The sequence below is a fragment of the Rattus rattus genome, chromosome 15 (genome assembly GCF_011064425.1).
Source record: "Rattus rattus isolate New Zealand chromosome 15, Rrattus_CSIRO_v1, whole genome shotgun sequence".
Classification (NCBI taxonomy): domain Eukaryota; kingdom Metazoa; phylum Chordata; class Mammalia; order Rodentia; family Muridae; genus Rattus; species Rattus rattus.
Genome location: NC_046168.1, coordinates 23,310,167 through 23,329,298, shown reverse-complemented (window position 1 = coordinate 23,329,298; position 19,132 = coordinate 23,310,167). Strand labels below are relative to the sequence as shown.

Sequence of the window (19,132 nt, the reverse complement as noted above, 5' to 3'; positions counted from 1 at the left end):
ACTAGGATATTCATTGCTACCTATGAGGTTGGAGCCCAGGGTCAGTCCATGTATAGTCTTTGGGTAGTGGCTTAGTCCCTGGAAGCTCTGGTTGGTTGGCATTGTTGTTCATATGGGGTCTCAAGCCCCTTCAAGCTCTTCCAGTCCTTTCTCTGATTCCTTCAACGAGGGTCCCGTTCTCAGTTCAGTGGTTTGCTGCTGGCATTCACCTATATATTTGCTGTATTCTGGCTGTGTCTCTCAGGAGAGATCTACATCCGGTTTCTGGAGAATATTTAAACCCTTATTTATCTACTACACTTTAAAAGACTGTTTGTCCATTTATTCCTTTAAAGCTGGTTCTTATTATGTAAATTTGAATGTAAATAAAATAAAAATAGAAGCTTCTGAGAAGCCATCGGAGCCTGCCATTGTGTCCATGGACTGATCCCACTTGCTACGCATAAAACAAGCTAGACCTCCTTAGCGATTACCCCTCTGAAAGCCAGACTTGCATTCCTCCTTATCGGGCTATGTGCCTTGCACTCTTAATGTCTAACTACAGTAGCTCATGCTTCTTCTACTTACTTATTGGGCATGCTTACATTCAATAGGAGCTGGTCTTAAGAGTAAAGAATCAAATGAAAACACTTAGATCGCCTCAACAACAGCCATGACTAATAGCACAGATAAGATAGAAGGCCAGCGTCATAGATATGAATTAGCGCTGCATCGTAGGGGAAGGGTGTGTGTGTGCATGTGCGTGCAGGCACACACGTGTTCTCTGTCTTTAGAAAGAATTAGCACATATAACTGCACACGTGAAATAAAGGCAGGCCCTAAACAAATGCAATCAGGTAAAGGTTAGGGTTTCCAAACCATTTGCTTTTCTCAATAGCACAAACGAATGCGAACAACTCTAAGCATATTTTTGGAGTGTTTCCATGGAACCTCATGTGTGCCCAACCCATGGCCCACAGGTTGCATGAGACCAAGAACAGCTATGAAGAAGCCAAACACACAATCATAAACTGAAACATTAGGAAGGTGCTGTTGTCCTTCGAGCTCTCCTGCACGGTTCTCAGTCAGGAACCTGGCAGATGGCAGTGTTGCTACAGGGGCAAAAGGCTTGGCCTCCAACTACGCAGAATGCTGAAGAGGGAATATTCCTCATGTCATTTAGCCTCAACCATCCCCACACACACTGAAATAGATGCCATTTTCACAAATACAAGACAGGATTCTCCATTTCTCCCCTGACCATCTCACCAGTGTGGAGGTGCATTATCATATGTAGACGAGGGTTCCTGAGCGTCTCTGGTGCTGTGAATCACATAGTCAGACCATGTCAGAGCAGTGTGACAGGAGCCTTAGTCCTATCAAAAGCAGACACAGTGACTGCAGTAAACATCAGGTATCACAAACAATAAATGATTTTTCTACTTAACAACTCTTGGCATCCAGTAATGTTAACTTTCACAGAAGCACCCCAACAGCCCATGGGAGAGTACCCTAGCTTCTTAACAGAGTACACACAGGCCGAGAAGGAAAAACATGCCCAACAGCTGCTGGTGAGTAGAAGCAAGGAGGCCTGGGAGCCAGGCGTGCACTCACAGAAAAGCCCGAATGACCAATAAAACCTCTGAGGCCTCCACTTCACTGAAATCAGAGAAATTCCCATTTGAAACACAAGACGAAAGAATGCTTTGCCCTCAAATTAATAAGAAAAGGGGATTTGTCCTTGGTTCGTGGTATGAAGGATCTGTGGGTGCAGGCACATTCCCCTCTATTCCTCTGAAAGACACTGAGCTGCATGGGCTGGACCTAGGTGTCAGAGGTCCATGGAAAGAATTACTGTGTGGTTTATAAAGTGTCCCATATAAAATCTGCTGGTATAGTGTGTGTGTGTGAGTGTGTTTGTGTGTGTGTGTGTGCGCGCGCGCGCGCGCGCGCGTGTGTGTGTGTGTATGTGTGTGTGTGCATTTTAGAAGAATGCTGATATAGTCTGTGTGCATTTTAGAGGGATACTGCTTCTGCGGAAACATGGCCATATCTTTGCAGAGAAACTGCTTTTTAATCATTACATGACTATTAAAGTTGTATTCAAGTCGTAGGAATTGAGGAAATTTGAGGATTCTATTATCAATCATTGATTTTTACTTTTAGGTAGACTTACCTTGGTAATCGCCATGATCTTGAATCAGCCTCAGCATCATCAGCAATATTTCCACCAAATGCTAAAGAAAAATGATTTTTTTCAAAATAAAACCAAAGTTTTCACATTTTATGGAGTAAAGCACAACATAACACCAGCTATGCGATATACGAGAAATTGTAAGTGATTTTTATCATCTAATCCCTTCCGAGCAGATAAATCGGTTAATTTTTCTGAACTTGTAATCAGCAGTATCAGATAGGATGTTTAAAAGTACATTCTATCCACATCACAGTTTTATTAACATTTTTCTTAATGGCATAACAGCCCTTTTCACGGGCTTCTCCAGTACAGAACTGTAATTATTCACAGCACATTCGGCTCTGACAGGCAGGCAAAGAACAGATCCGTATTTCCTCAGAGTCCTTTATGCAGACGTGTGTCCCCAGCATCACAGACACAATCACACAGAAATCTCCTAAAGGCAGCAGCACATTGCAAGCTGGTGTTCTCGGTCTCTGCAGACAGCTTCTCTCATTTATGAAGTCTGATTTCACAGCAGGCGAGAGCGACTGTCAACAAGACAAGCGCCACCGACTGAGTGTCAAGTGTCCCAGCGCCTCACCCAATGGCAGAATTTCTGGGGTTCCTAAGCTGCGGCAGATATTTACAGACATGTGCAGTTCAGTACGATACTCTTGTCTAGGCCCCTGATGCCTGTGAGGACTTCCGTGGGCTCCCTCATTTTCCTAAACGCAAACGTTAAGTCATAATGTGCCTGGTGTCCATCCCACCACCCCTACTTCCTCTTAGAAACATTTAATGAGAGGAAAATAATTTAAATGTCAATTATTTCTATAAATTTTTCACAATACTGATTAAAAGTTAGTACTAAATACTAGGATCATGATCACCAAAACTAAGAGTGGCCCTGTGAATCAGGAAACAAATTGTAACTTGAATACATTTAAATAAATTTAAATAGCGATCCTTCCATTCTTCCCTCACCCACTTCTTCTGCATTTGGTTCTCTTCACAATATGGCTTCCATAAAGCCATGGTGTCTTCTAGTCTGCCAATCAAGTCCTGCATGTTCATGTCCTTTAAAACCGCAATGCACTAGCCCATGTTGTGGCTGCTATTACTGACCTCAAAGGGAAATGACCTAATCATGGTGTACTCACTACTGTGATGGTGACCACAGTGTGTGTACTCACTACTGTGATGGTGACCACAGTATGTACTCAGTACTGTGATGGTGACCACAGTGTACTCACTACTATGATGGTGACCACAGTGTACTCACTACTGTGATGGTGACCACAGTGTGTGTACTCACTTCTGTGATGGTGACCACAGTATGTACTCAGTACTGTGATGGTGACCACAGTGTACTCACTACTATGATGGTGACCACAGTGTACTCACTACTGTGATGGTGACCACAGTGTACTCACTTCTGTGATGGTGACCACAGTGACCACAGTGTACTCACTACTGTGATCGTCACCACAGTGTACTCACTACTATGATGGTGACCACAGTGTACTCACTACTGTGATGGTGACCACAGTGTGTACTCACTACTGTGATGGTGACCACAGTGTGTACTCACTACTGTGATGGTGACCACAGTGTGTACTCACTACTGTGATGGTGACCACAGTGTGTACTCACTACTGTGATGGTGACCACAGTGTGTACTCACTACTGTGATGGTGACCACAGTGTACTCACTACTGTGATGGTGACCACAGTGACCACAGTGTACTCACTACTGTAATGGTGACCACAGTGTACTCACTACTGTGATGGTGACCACAGTGTGTACTCACTACTGTGATGGTGACCACAGTGTACTTACTACTGTGATGGTGACTACAGTGACCACAGTGTGTTCTCACTACTGTGATGGTGACCACAGTGTACTCACTACTGTGATGGTGACTACAGTGACCACAGTGTGTACTCACTACTGTGATGGTGACCACAGTGTACTCACTACTGTGATGGTGACTACAGTGACCACAGTGTGTACTCACTACTGTGATGGTGACCACAGTGTACTCACTACTGTGATGGTGATCACAGTGTACTCACTACTGTGATGGTGACTACAGTGACCACAGTGTGTACTCACTACTGTGATGGTGACCACAGTGTACTCACTACTGTGATGGTGACTACAGTGTGTACTCACTACTGTGACAGCGATCATTGTCATCCCTGATTCAAGACCTTACCTGAAATCAAATTCCTCTTAAGGAAGTGTATTCAGAATGTCTGGGACAAGTGAAACAGGTACTTCATGTTGTCCAAACAAACCGTCTAAATATCCCTGCACTCACAGCTCTCTGAGACCCCAGACGTCAGGGCCTCACTGCCCCCTTTTCCAGGTTGTCCACAGCTGAGCAGCTGTCCCTGAGCTGACGTGTGTGGCCCCACAGCTCATGGGTCCTCACCACATATCCCACAACCAAAGTGCACAGAGCCAAATTCTGGAATTTTTTGATGACCTCCAAACTAAATTTTAACACCCAGTTGTCATCATGTATGTAACAAATATGACTTCCATTTCCTGGGAGGACATTGTAGCTGCTTGTGACACAGCTTCAGAGACAGGGCACTTCATACACACACATCTTGGAAGCCAGAAAACCAACCCTCAAATGCCCATGCGTCTCAGCTCAGAGAAAGGCTCCATGATGCAGGCAGCACATGCAGCGTTCTGGAATTATATTTTAAAGCTTTTCCCTGGAAGGATTTTTCTTTTCTCCACTGCATTTCATTCATCCCATTTCTTTGCTTCCCTTTTCTAAATATTACCTCCCTCCCTCCTCCCTCCTCCCCTCCCTCCTCCCTCCTCCCCTCCCCTCCTCCCTCCTCCCCTCCCCCTCCCCCTCCCCCCTCCCCTCCTTCCCCTCCTTCCTGCTTCCTTTCCTTCTCTTCTCCTTTTTTTCCTTTCCTTTCCATTTTTCCAGCTTTCGCCATGTCTGCTCTGTCAGCTTAGCAGATATTGGAGATTCTCCCGGTGTAGTTCCCAAGCCTGGGTGCGAACTATAACTGCTCCGCCATAACTGGATGAGAAGTCACAGAAGCGTCAGTAACCCAGACCCCATATCTGGACATCTGTAGCCGTGACTGTGTGGCACTGAAGTCACGATTCACCCAAATAACTACGCAGACAACAGAACACAGAGACAAGTTCTGCGTGATTGATTTATCCATTAAAAACGGAAATTAACCAAGTCACTCATCTAATATCTGATTTTTTATTTTTCACACTTGAGGCTTATAAATTTAAAACTTTAAAAAAAAAAGTCCTCCCTTTTATATAAACAAATCAGCACAATCACGGAAGCGGATTATAGGTTTAGACAAGGGTGTGTAGGAAGGAAGCCGCCTGCTAGGTTCTAGTCTGCAGGATGACTGTGAAGAATGGAAGGCTTAAGGAAAAGACGACGATGTGAAAGACATGGGACACGGTAGCGTAAACAGAAGCAGGCCTGACTGGTACGGTGTGGGAAAGTCAAAAAGAATGGCGGAACCGGAAGCTCGGGTTTGAGAAACACTGGAAGGACCTATGTAATCAATTACTGCCCCAGAGAAAAACTGAGTGACGTGGGCAAATGGGAGAAAGCAGAGGAGAGAGAATTGGGTTTATAATGTTGAAAACAACCCTAAGGTAAGAGAAGGACCTAAAAACTAGAGGGAAAATGTTCGCTGAGGCTGTAACCTCGAGAAAGAAGCAGAATGTTTAGCTGGACAGGAGGGTTGGTCTGAGATCATCTGCCAAGTGGAGAAGCCTTAGAGTCCACAGACAGGAAGTCCCAGATTGCTGAGAGGATCCGGGCGCTGACACAAACCAGGTCAAGTAAACAATGAGCCCTAGCAAACGCATTTCACAGTGTGCCTGAAAGGACAACACAAAACTCAATCATCACTGACGCGGAGATGCGCTCATCTCCAAACATCACTTCTTTTAGCTCATCGCAGTCTTGCAGGGTATGATCATCAGTGACCCGTGCCCAGCAGCAAAGGAGTCCCCGGTGCTCAAACACAGAACTGAGCAGCCGTCCCCTGACAGCACAGAATTGTGTGTTCAGCCACATGGAAATGTTCAAGCTTGCACTGAAGCTGGGTTTCTGTGTGTCCTGACCCCTCCTTTGAAACAAAAGGAATCCACGCAGTTCTTTTCCAATGGAAAAAGAGAGAGAGGAGAGGCAGAGCTGCCCCAAGCGTGCTTTCCTTATTCGTTGACCAGAGGTTTATCAAGCTGGGATCACCAAAGGTATCACCCCTCCATTACCCAGTCTCAAGCTCCCCATTAGAATGACTCAGCTCTGTGCACTTCCAGGACAAGTGGGGCAAGAGGACAATGGAAACTTAGTTCCCACCATTTGTAGGTAATGGTCTGTTGTCTTAAGCATGTCACCACACTTGACCTGGGTGAGTCAGCCTGTGCTGTCAAAGAAATTCCACTCCCACAGTCAGTCCAGCAGCCAGAGACAGGAAGCACGTGCTTACGACCAGGTTCTCCGGTGACTTCTGGCTACCAAACGTGACTGTGTTCTTCACACTCTAGGAAGCCATGCTTAGAATTACTCTTCAGGAGAGAGAGGAGGCCCGCAGGTACTCGTAGGCACAGTCTTGAGCTTATTAGCCCTAAAATATGTTTGCTGGCCCACTCTCTGAGCAGTTCTAAGATGGCCCCAAACATTCTTTATAAAAGCAAATTATGTGAGGTCTGTCCCTAAGTTTGTATGTCCATTCATGTGTGTGCATGTGTATATATGTGTTTGGTGGCTTTGTCTATGTAGGCACACCTGCACATGAATGTGCCTGTAAGTCAACTTCTAGTATGATTCTAATTTTTTTATTTCATTTTTGAGACATGGTCTCCTCATTTAGCAAGTAGGCAAGCCAGGCTGGCTAACCAGCCCTAGGAATCTACCTGTCTCTCCCTCAGCACTGGACAAGAGAGAGAGGGAAAGACAAAGACAGAAAAACAGAGCAAGAAAGAGACAGACAGAAAGGGGGAGGGAGAGAGAGAGAGAGAGTGAGAATTAGCTGATGGTAACTGATAAGTACACTTGAGGTTTACCTCTGGTCTACACACATACACACACATGCGCACACACAAACATACACAGTCACCCTCATACACATGTTTGTTCATACACAAACACACAATTATAACAAAATAAAGCAGGAGAAGACAGTTTTTTGTAGGAAATGAGTTGGTGATGGACTTGGAATGTGGAGCTGGGGCCTCAGAGAAATGGTATACAGAGACGCTTTACAGTAAGGCAGAGTTTTCAAGAAGAAAGGAGGAAAAGAAATGGACGTCAGTGAAGGAATGACACAAGCCCTCAGTCTGGGGGAGGAAGTATGCTTTTGATGTCTGTACGAGTAGAAAAGGAGAGAGAAGGGCCAGACCTAGCTGCTGCTGAGTGATTGTGGGAAGTCGGGGCGTGGTCTTGGGATCACGTGACCGCTCAGAGAGCCTGGTGGGTAAGAAGTGAACTGAGTCGGAAAAAGATAAATAGATGTGCAGCATACATTTCAGGAAAATTTCCAAATGACAAAACTGTACTTATTATGCCTAAATCCTGAAGTAAAATCTAACTGCAGACTCCGAAGACAAGTTTAACATGCATAGTGAGTAGTCAGAGAATTCCCTCCTGATCGTTATAAGCACAGTATCCCTGTCTAATGAGTGGATGTTGGTTGCTGGCTTTCTCCTATTTTCTAGGTGAGAAAAATAGATATGTGATTATTTAAATGATGTGTGTGTGTGTGTGTGTGTGTGTGTTTGCAGGAAACAAGGGCAGATGGTCCAGTCAACAATGATTTCCAGCGTGCTCCACAGCTCTAATCAAACTTTTTCAAGTAACTTTCTCTTTGTCTGCCAGACTTTGGATATGCGACACACTTTTCCTCCAGACATTAGTGTCTAGCACGATAATGTCATTCAGCGACTTCGAGACATACTTTTACATCGTGGAAAGAGGGCAAATTCTGGAAATAAATTAGTGACGGTAAAACTTTTTTAAAGAAAGAAAATCTAGGTTTTTCATTTCCAAAATTTGCCCCTAAAATGTTGTCGAAATCAAGGAACTCAAAGTCACTACAAGAAACATAGCTTTCAGCCATTCACTGTAACCTCATCAGCTTCCAGTATTGGCCAAACGATTATTAGTTGAAACAATAGGCCGAGGCTCTATGGATGCGGGTGGAAACACTTGTTGCTAATCGCACTTGTGAAATAAATAGCAACACCTGGGTTGCGCCTCCCTCTCCCTCAAAGCAATGTGTAACTATTCCCCACAAAGAGATGCAGAGGGCCTGACCCCTTGATCACAATTCTGAAAATGAATGAATGGCCCGTATCTATGTCACATGGCTACATGCAGTACCACAACTTGGGAGTACTAGTGTATAAAAGACAGTCAGTATGTACTCCAGTGTTTCCATGGAAATTTTTAACTTAATAAAAATTATGTAAGAAAGCTATATCTTTTGAATTTTTCAATGATTTTATTTTATGTGTATGAGTTCCCCTGTACATGTACCATGTGCATGTTTAATGACTGGATCCCCTGACACTGGAATTACAGATGACTATGAACTCCCATGTGGGTGCTGGAAACCAAGCCCTGGTCCACTGAAGAGCAGCTTACACTGCTCTTACCTGCTGAGCCATCAGTCCAGCCCTCAAGATTTATTTATTTTAAAATAGGCCATCTTTTCTGGGTATTCATGTGGTGTTTTAGTCCAAATTGAAAACTTTAAAAATAAAAGTCTCTCAAGGAAAAGGCATCCTGAATGAATACCAAACAGGTCCAATATTTCTGAGTTGTGTATTTCTATGCTTTTACAAAGCCCAGTTTGTGTGATAAAATATATCTCAACGGTATGGCTGCCTGAACCAAGACAACACCAATGGATACACCAAGCAGAGGGGAAACCTCAGGGCTCTCAATTCCAGACGAAGAACTCCAGACAACTAAGGACTGCAGAGAGAAAGAATTAGGTTATTAGAATAAACACTCTAACGGAATCTCCAATACAATGTGGTCAGTCCTGAAGTCATATTCAAACGAGCAACTCCAAATGGAGTCACCACGCTGAATTTATGTGTGCTTACATAGAGAGAGATAAAGATACATAGAGCAATTATAATCAAAGAAAAAGGAGGCCATCAATTTGACAGGGAGTCAGAGGAAACATGGGTGGGACTGGAGGAAGGAAAGAGAAGTGGAAAAATGTAATTAGATTTTACTTATAATTTAAAGATTTTTACTTAAAATTTTAAGACTTCACTTGAGATTTAAAAGTTGTACATGAAAAATTATAAAAAATAATAGTTAAATATAAAGTAAAAATTTATCAAACTTTTAAAGTGGCTTTTAAAAAGTCCACACAGTATTAATCAACTACACTTCCTGTGAATATCTACATGTTCTGGAGTCCTTGGACATTTAATTGACATAGTTGTGTTCTCTCTTGCTCACTGGCTTTTCCAGTTCCAACCCTGTGTTTTAAGCATTTTTTCAATCAGGGCAAATTAATAAATCCCCCTATTCATGGACACCTGCTGATTCAGAATGAGTCCTTTCTAATTGTTTTGAGCGCTCATGGGTGTTCACTGTGGCTCTTGGCCAAACATGCAGCCATCAGAGAAAATTGTCCTTCCACACCCTACTGAGCACAGAGTCAAAGAATAATTCTTTCGGTGATCAGCATCACCAAATAGGACTTTTTGCTTAGTGTGTGTTTTTAGATGAAGAGCTGTTTGTTGACTAAAGTCAACACAGTTTTCACCCAGTAAAATATCAGATGCCGTTGTGCTTTTTAGTCTGCACAGATAGCATCTTTACTGGAATTTATGACCCTCATTAGCAAGCTTTAAAATCCCAATTTGTGTTATTTCCTACATGAAGTTCTTTTTTTCCCTGTTTCTGTCTCTTTTATCCCTACCCTTGCAAAATGAATATATATTTTTTCCTATAGACTCTTACTGTTCTTCATCACAGGTCTTTGTGTTAGCTCTTTCTTTTGTAGATAAATATTCATACTACAGTTTAGAAAGAATTCTCATGTCACGGCATAAAACTTCTTGCATAGTTTATTGCCATTCTGGACCTAGAACTGGGTATTGTCTTTGGCCTGGAAGATGGCTTGAACTTCCCCGAATGCCTGGAGGAAGCTTCTGTGTGGGAGATCTGTTCGATTCAGAAGAATGGGATAGGTTGGGTCCTCATGACAAGAAAATGGAATGTTTTCACAAGCAAGCCAATACTGTAGAGTAAGATGGGGAGCTTTTCATACAGCGCCCATATCATAAACACCAGGAAGCCCCATGCTGCTGTTGGTGGTGAGTCAGGATGCCACTCATCTCAGGGGAGATCTCAACAGGGCTAATTGAGGAACACCCCATCGAAGATCCATAGTCACTGCTGAGGCTAGAGATTTCGTCATGTGGCTTGTGCAAGAAGGGTTTTAACTGCATTTTCCCCCTTATTTTATACATATGGGTGTTCTGCCTGCATTCATGTATGTGTACCACATGCATGCAGTACCTAAGATGGCCACAAGAAGTCAGATTCCTTGGGACTGGAGTTACAGATGGTTGTGAGCCACCAAGTGGGTGCTGGGAATTAAACCCAGGTCCTCTGGGAAAGCATCCAGTGCTCTTAAGCACTGAGCCATCTCTCCGGCTCCTCCGCCACAGGATTCTGTCTACTTTGTTCAGTACTGAGGACCAAAGGAAGTGCTGGGTGTCCTGCCAGTGACCAGCAAGCCAGTGCTTAGAGGCAGAACCTCAACAAACAATCCCAAGAAAACGGCTTTAGGGAATTAATCAGAGGCGGGAGTCTGAAAACATCCCTGTCTTCCGCAAGGCTGTAAGAGTTCAAAGGGAATGGCCGTAGGTACTTCCTGTGACGTGGCGGCAAACCTGACGTAAGCTAAAACGTAAGCTAAAACGTAAGACACAGAGCGAGCTGTTTACATCCCCTCGGAGGATGCACACAATGCTGCTGCCTAAGTGCCTGCTCGCACCTACCAGCCAACGTCTAGATCAGAAAAATAAGGAACTCCCGGCCCCCATTTTCGGAGGATCCCCCACCTTTTATGAAAGGTCAGTTAAAAACCTGCCAGCTGTTTGCAGACCTCAGACCTCATCAGGGAAGTTTTGTTGTTCCATGGAAGGCAGTTAATACAGAATGTTACAATTGGTCAAATAGGGAGGACAGGTAGATGTCAGTGGACTGCTGGCCACCAGTGGGATGTCCACATCTCATTTATCACACTCTTGTCCCACCAAGACCCCAGCCCTGTGATGGGAGAAGGTCCAGAGAAGACTGTAAGAAGTTAAAGAGGACAGGGTTAAATAGTGTCTTCTGCGCAGGACAGGAATGCGCTATTCACATGCTAGCAACAGCTGCGGCTTCCTGCATAAGATCAAGAGAGTCAACACCGCAGCTTGAAGGAGGGAGGGGCTCACCAGCTTCTATCCCTAACTGAGGAGCCCCGGACTGTAGATGGCTGGAAGACGGAATAGTTGCTTTTCCTTAAGGGTGTGGCCCTTGGTAGATTGAACAACCCCTACTGGGTGGCCCACAGTGCACAAAACGTACACCTTGGGTTATAAGAGAAAGAAGACATATTGGGAGGGGTAACGTGGATATGGGGGGAGTCAGGGAAGAACATGATCAAAATATGAATAAAATTCTAAAGAATCAATAAAAATGTTATAGTAAAAAAGAAGCTAGGTCTCTGTAGCACTTCTCCAGATCTCAACCACATTTTATTTCTCACAGAGTTCAGCAAGTCGGAGCTTGTGTCCTGCCAGGTATCCCGCTTGCACACCCTGTTTATGGAGGCACCTCAGCTGTGGCAGTCAAACCACAGAACAGACTCGCTAACCGCGTTCCCCTGTCTTCCTTTGTTCTGTGCCCTTCTTGAGGTAAATGCTTTATTAAACGGAGACATACAAGCATTCTTCACTCACACCTCAATTAAAGGCTTTAGAAATGGTGCCACTTAATTGCAGCTTACAATACAAGTAAACAATGTATCCTAATTCCTCCGGGCTTCTTCCCTTCTTTCACTTCAATTTTCTTTCTTTCTTTTTTAAATAGAACTCTTCCGTATGTAGAAATGGTCAAGAAGCATCTACATAGCACTTTCCATTTATTTACTCTCCCAAATGGGTTTCTTCCTCCTTTGATGAGTAAATATAGTGGGGAAGTTTCTGTAACAGCTAGAAAGGATGTGTCCTCTTCCTTCTAGGAGGGTATACTGAGTGTGTGGTGTGTGGGTGGGTTGATGGGTGGGTATGAGTGTGGAATGGTGGTGTGTAGGCATGTGAGTGTGGGGTGCGGGTGCACGTGTGGGGTATCAAGGGGTTGTGTGGTATCAGTGAGTGTGGACCTGTAGGTGTGTGATACGAGTGAGTGTATGGGTGAATGTGGGGTATGAGTGAGTGTGTAGGGTGTGTGGCATGTACAAGTGTAAGAATGGGTGTGTATGGAGTGATGGGTCAGGTGTGTGTGTAGAGTGTGCAACAGATCATAATAGGCAGGGCCATGGACATCAATAACCAACTGCCACTCAAGTCGGAATGAGGAGATGGTTTGTAAGATTATAAGAACATATCCAAGAGGTATGTCGAAGGAAGCAACGTCTCTTCCCCATGGGTTAGTCCTGGCGGCACTGTAATGGGCAGAGCAGAGGACTCACTCTCTGTAGAAGCTGAGAGCTGAGCTTCGGGTTCGGGATGGGGCCCACTGTCCGTGAGGGAAACGTCCAGCCTCTTGTCTGTCTTTATATGGAAGGAACTAGATGTCTCCTAGGGTTGACTCTGGTGCTCACACCCCATGGTCAGGTGGAAACTTGCACTTTGTAAGATGCACACAGTCTCAGGTAAGATCATTGAGTCTCTAGGTAAGAACTCAGCCTCTCAATGACCACTCTCTTGTGGAAGTAAACCATTTAGTTCAGACCTTGGGATGATGGTGTCTGGGTCTCAGTCTGAGGCTTCATTTTCATGTGAAAATCTATTTAATCAGTAAATACAATAAAAAAATGAATGGAAGTAAAACTTGCTAATGATGAATCTAGAAAGCATATGATCACCTCACAAGAACTGACAATTTGGTGAGTTCTGAGACCCATTTACAGATTTTTTTTTTCAGTATGATTCCCCTGACTTTCTGACCACTTTTCTTTTTCCTTTCTTTAATGAGTTTAATGAAACAGGGTCAACAACAGCCTGGCAGGCCTTTGCTGATGCAAAAACACAGCTTCCGTGTCCAGTGAGACATTTATCCTGGAGACAGATACAAGTGGCAACGGCCCAGGAACGTAGATAGGTTCAGGTTGCTCCAAATGCCATGTTCCAATGCAATAAACAATTTCAAAGGTTTTCATAGTAAGAGAACAAAGACAGTTATAAGTCAAGGCATTAGTAGAGTTAAAGTACAGTGCTGGTAAGACTGGGTAGCAGGGAGAAGGCAGAGCAGAAAGTTTTCTGTTACAGCCTCAGATGTTACACAACAACATTCTTGCCTTTGTATTGCTGGAAGTGATGGGCTCTGTTTATGCATTCCAGAAAAGGGGATTTTCAGCTTTAATTCACAAGGACATTAGGTCAAACACAAAGGTGGTTAATAAATATCTATTTTGTAAGCTAAAGATAAGTAAGGCAAGATAAATAACCCTGGGCCCCAAATGTTCTACCCCTCTGTGATTATTGACATTTTAATCAATCAGCCTGAGCCTTAACAGATGTGTAACTTTTTAATGTTCCCCTTTGGGGAGGGAGCTGGAAGTGGCGCTCATTCCAATCCATAATCATGAACTTCCGTTCTCCCTGCCTCCACTTCTCGAGTGCTGGGACCATAGGCATATGGCACCACACCAGGGTTGGTGGCTTATTTTCTGAATAACTAAAAACTGTCACTACTTATCATTTCCAGCATGTGTGACAGGATGGTGTGTTCCAGTAATTGTGGGGAATTTCGAAATAAGACATTTCGCAAGCGTTCCTGGTGTCGTGGGGGTTCTTTGCTTTGTATGTTAAAAAACAAAGGAAGCTGGAGAAGTGCTCTTCACTTAAGGATCTGCGAACGCTGTGCCTGCCGTCTGCCCATCAAAATGAAGGATGGTTTCCGAACTTGGCTCAAGCTGGCCCTGAGGTAAAGCCAGGAGTGACAAAGGTAAGAAGCCCTGTGGAAAGTGAGAGTCTGAGGACGATTGACAGGCGTGACCAAGAGACTAGAGAAAATAGAGTTAGAACGGAGGGCCTCACTGAAGTGAGGGACAGAGTCAGCTTCCTGCTGTGATGGTAGCTGTGAGGCCTCCCTCAGGTTTTACAGCTTTCTGGTCTGAGTTTGAACTCAGGGACAGCTCTGTGTAGAAAGAGAAAGTGTGAACTCCAAAGCAGGACTGTCTCCAGCCACCAATTCACAGTCCAGACAACTCCAGCTCCCTGGTTGGAAGGTCACCATGGTGTAATTTCAAAGCCCTTACAGAGTCTCAATCCAGCTTCATCTGGCCAAGGCAGAAGCTTTCTATGGGTCCCTTTAAATACAGCTTCTGTGACAAGCACCCTGCAATTCCTGATAATTCTAATATAAAATAAACAGTTCTTGGGCCTCTGAGATGACTGAATGAGTAAAGGCCCTTGTAGCCAAGCCTGATGACCTGACTTTGATCCCTGGGACCCACACAGTGCAGAGAGCCAATTCTTTTTTTTTCCCCCATTTTTTAAAAAATTGAGTATTTCTTATTTACATTTCAAATGTTATTCCCTTTCCCCATTTCCTGTCCACCAGTTCTCTAACCCCTCCCCCTCCCCTTGTATAAGGATGTTCCCCTCCCCATCCACCCACCCTTACTACCCAATTCTTAAAAGTCTGACCTTCATATGCCCATCAGGGCATGCACACATATATACACATAATACACACACAGAGAATAACTACATGTAATAAAAATGTTTGAAGTACTAAGTAAATAAGCAGCCCTCCCTCGGTGCTCTTGGCTTACCTGAATTAAATGAGCATATATAAGACAAGAGTCGTCACTGTTCACAAAGGTCTAGCACTCACTGTTAAGCTGTGTCGTTCTATTTAGTTCTCAGAGCTGACAGGGGAAAGTCTTACTTTATTATCTTTCTGCAAATGTGTAAACTTGGAAAGAGAAAGTTGAGGTAGCCTGCTGTAGGCCACATGGCTCGTAACCACTATAACAGAGACAGCTGACACACCAGCCAGCCTGGGGTCCAGACTCTCAGCCAACCCACTCTGAAGAAAGTCTGCAAACAAAAGAGCGAGTGCATCTGACCGTTGTGCTTCCGGGAGCTCATTCGGCACTGGAAGCATTCGAAGCCATCTGTTGTGTTATGATCTTATCTCTCGAATGTTGGTGGATAACTTCAGGTAATTTCCTGTGATGTTATATCCTGGTCTCACTGCCAGATGGCCAGGAGGCCGTTTCTAATATTTATCTTGAATCTCCCTCTATGTGATGGAGAGGCTTTGTCACAGACTTAGTCTTACGAGACGACTATACACACGGCTGGAGAGGTGGTTAAGAGCATTTGCAGAAGACTGGAGTTCAGTTCCCGGCATCTATATGGTGGCTCGTTCCAGTTCCAGGGGATCTAATGCCATCTTCTGGCCTCCAAGGCCACTTCATACACATGGTACATATAAACATGAAGGCAAACACTTATACCTATAAAAAAAATTTAAAAAAATTTTTTTTAAAAAAACATATTCCCTGGATTGAATAATTCTCCTGAACATACAATGTTCCTTTCCCAAATCCAAACTTGTTTATTTTCATGCCTTGGAGAATGTTTATTTTAGCTCAATTTCTTTTGTTTTTATTTATTTATTATCTTCCTTTGCTTGGCTTTGTTTTAGTAGTGGCGGGCACAGGGCTGCATGTGTGTGTAGCCCAGGCTGGCCTCAAGCTCAGCCATGTAACTGAGGGTAACCTTGAACTCCTAATCTCCTGCCTCCACCCTCCCGCCCCCCAGTTCAGAGAGCATGAGTACACACCACGGTTTATGCTGTTGCTAAGGATGGAGCACAGGGCTGTGTTCATGCTGTGTTCAGCCTTGCTCTGGCCGAGCTACACCCTCGGCCTCTCTCTCCGTTATCTCTCTGTTTAGGCAAAGCTGCTGGATGAATTAGTTCTCTGCATTCACTCCTCTCTTCCCTAGACCCCTCCCTCCTGCTTTCCCATGCCTCAGTTTCTCAGAAATTGGAACCAACTAATAGTCAATGTCGTGTGCTCAGTATAATGTGATTGCACTCAGTGTAGAAAGCGTTGAGGCCCCGCGTGCACACTTCCTGTTCTGCCTCCCTGCTCACCCATCCCTACACTCACTGGCCAGCTCTGAGTCCCCTTCCTAAAGGCTCAGGGTTTTTTGTTTGTGTGTTTCACTCCCCAGATCCAGCACTGTTGCTCATCTTTCTCCCTCCACCCTATTGACTTTCTCCTCTCACGGTCTGAAAAATTATGTAGACAACGGCGACTACTGGCGTTTTATATCCAGCCCAGTCTTCTTTTCTGAACTCATATAGATTTATTCAAACTCTAACTAAACATCTTCTCTTAGAAACTTCATCAGAATATCAGGCTTAACATTTTCAACTGAATTCTTTACATATGCACTCATTTGACATCAAACTACGGTATCAATAGCTGTTCACTGTTGAGATAATCTTTATTTATAACTCCATCTCTCCAGGTGCTCAGACAAACAGGGGCAGTGTTATAGATGCTCCTTTCTTCCCACGCCCATATCCTCCCGGCCCCACTTCCGGTAGCCATTCTGCACAGTTGACTCCCGCCCCCGCATGGCTCCAATACTGTCCCAACTGAGATGGCTCTCCTGAATCACTTTACTAGCCTCACAGCTCCTGCGTCTGATACTCTTTCTACGCTCTACCACAGCAGTTCTCAACCTGTGTGTCATGCCCACTTTGGGGGTCATATATCAGGTATCCTGCATATCAGATATTTACATTACAATTCATAACAGTAACCAGGGGCGTAATAGTGTGGTCGACAGCTTGGATAAGTCCCGTGGAGCTGGTAGTGACACTGACACTGAAGATGTGTAGGGTAGTGGGAGCGGCCCAGAACTAGCTCATCTCTCCGATGCCATGGAGCAAGTGGGCCAGCATAAAGGTGCCCACCAAGTGATACCGAATGGTGTGAAAGGCAGCACCGAGGCAAAGCGATTACGAGCTCAGTTTATACCAAAATTCTTTAAGAATTTTCCAGAGCTGGCTCATTCTGCTTTCAATACCCAGTTAGACCTCTGTGAGGATGAAGATGTGTCAGCCCAGATACGACACCAAACAATTAAAGAGCTGCCTCAGTTTGCCACAGGAGAAAACCTTCCGAGAGTAGCAGATATACTGACCCAGCTTCTGCGGAGACATGACTCTGTAGAATTTAATTTGGTGAACAGTGCTCTGTTAAGTATATTTAAGATGACTGTAAAAGGAACATTAGGTGGTTTGTTTAGCCAGATTCTTCAAGGAGAAGACATTGTTGTTAGAGAACGAGCAATTAAATTCCTGTCCACCAAACTCAAGACACTCCCAGAGGAAGTAGAGGAGTACCTGCCCCCTCCCCACCCCTCCCCGATTGAATCCAGGAAGGACCTAGAACACGTGACTGGTGAAGACTTTGTTTTGTTCCTGAAGACACTGGCTGGGTTAAAAAGCTTGAAGTCGGGGCTGGGGATTTAGCTCAGTGGTAGAGCGCTTACCTAGGAAGCGCAAGGCCCTGGGTTCGGTAGGCAGGACAGGCTGACCTGGAACAGACCGTCAGCACCTCACACCCTAACTGCGTGGACAGGGTACTGCAGTGCACCCGGCAGGCTGTGCCCCTCGTCTCTAAAACTCTCTATCCCACAAAATTTGTGACACACTTCTCTCGAGCAGGATCTCCCTGATCTCAGTACCCCGACGACCCCAGTGGAGGGTCTCGATATACAGTTGGAAGTATTAAAGTCGTTGGCAGAGAGGAGCTCATTTTGTGGTGACATGGAAAAGCTAGAAACAAATTTAAGGAAACAGTTCGTTACGTTACTGGAGTATATGCCTCTCCCTCCCGAAGCAGCAGGAGATGGAGTGAAGCTGGGAATGCAGAGGCCAAGCTGCAGTTCACTTGCGTGGAGAGCTTACTGTACAGTTTTCATCAAGCTGGGCTGGAAACTTCCAGCATTGTTGTGAGATTGTTACACTTAAATCTACTGCTACTCATTGGGTTGCTGGGAATGTCCCTAAAAGGACTGCTGCCTTCAGCTGAAAATGTAATGTTCTTTCTACCTTTATAGTATGATCTACTTTTGTGAAAGACCATGGCTGTGTCTGAGGTAAAACGAGAACAATATTTTTGGATGCTTTGTCTGCAGCCTGGACCTGTTTTCTCAATACCCTCATTATCCACACTTCATCTTGTGAATCTTGCTTTTGCACATCTTGATGATTTGTTACAAAGAACTGACTCGAGTGGGAAACTCAGTCTAGCTTGTGATCTGGTAAAGATCATCACTTTTTGAAATGTTACTTATTTTCCTCCCCATTCTGTTACAGTTTTTTGCCCAGTACATGGAGAAGAGTAATAATCAGTCTTAACCTTTTGCTTTCATTGTTTTCTATATGAAGTTGCTAGGCAGTTTTGTAACATTCCTGCCAAGGGTCATAGAAATTAAACACCAGCTTCTCACAATGTACAAGTGTCAAGGGCCTTTTAGAACGAAGCTGCTTTGCATTGCTCCGTTCGCTCTTCTCCATAATTTGGGATACAGCTTTGAATGCAGGGTCTTATTATTTGAATAGGAGTACATGTGCATAATATACATACAGACATAAGCATATGTTGTGTGTGTATATGCATGCTATAGAACCTGAGTGTACGACAAATCAATACTTTAAATTCTCAGGATGGGTCATCTGA

The 19,132-nt window shown here is 44.3% G+C and overlaps 1 protein-coding gene across 1 annotated transcript; it reads left to right on the top strand.

The window, feature by feature from the left end:
- The first annotated feature begins 1,445 nt into the window (after positions 1–1,445).
- LOC116884943 (apoptosis inhibitor 5-like) lies at positions 1,446–18,810 on the top strand. The gene is given in 6 exon segments (XM_032886151.1): positions 1,446–1,550; positions 2,525–2,821; positions 17,284–17,658; positions 18,217–18,301; positions 18,304–18,401; positions 18,769–18,810. Coding segments are annotated over 6 exon segments (1,002 nt in total).
- Positions 18,811–19,132: the final 322 nt, after the last annotated feature.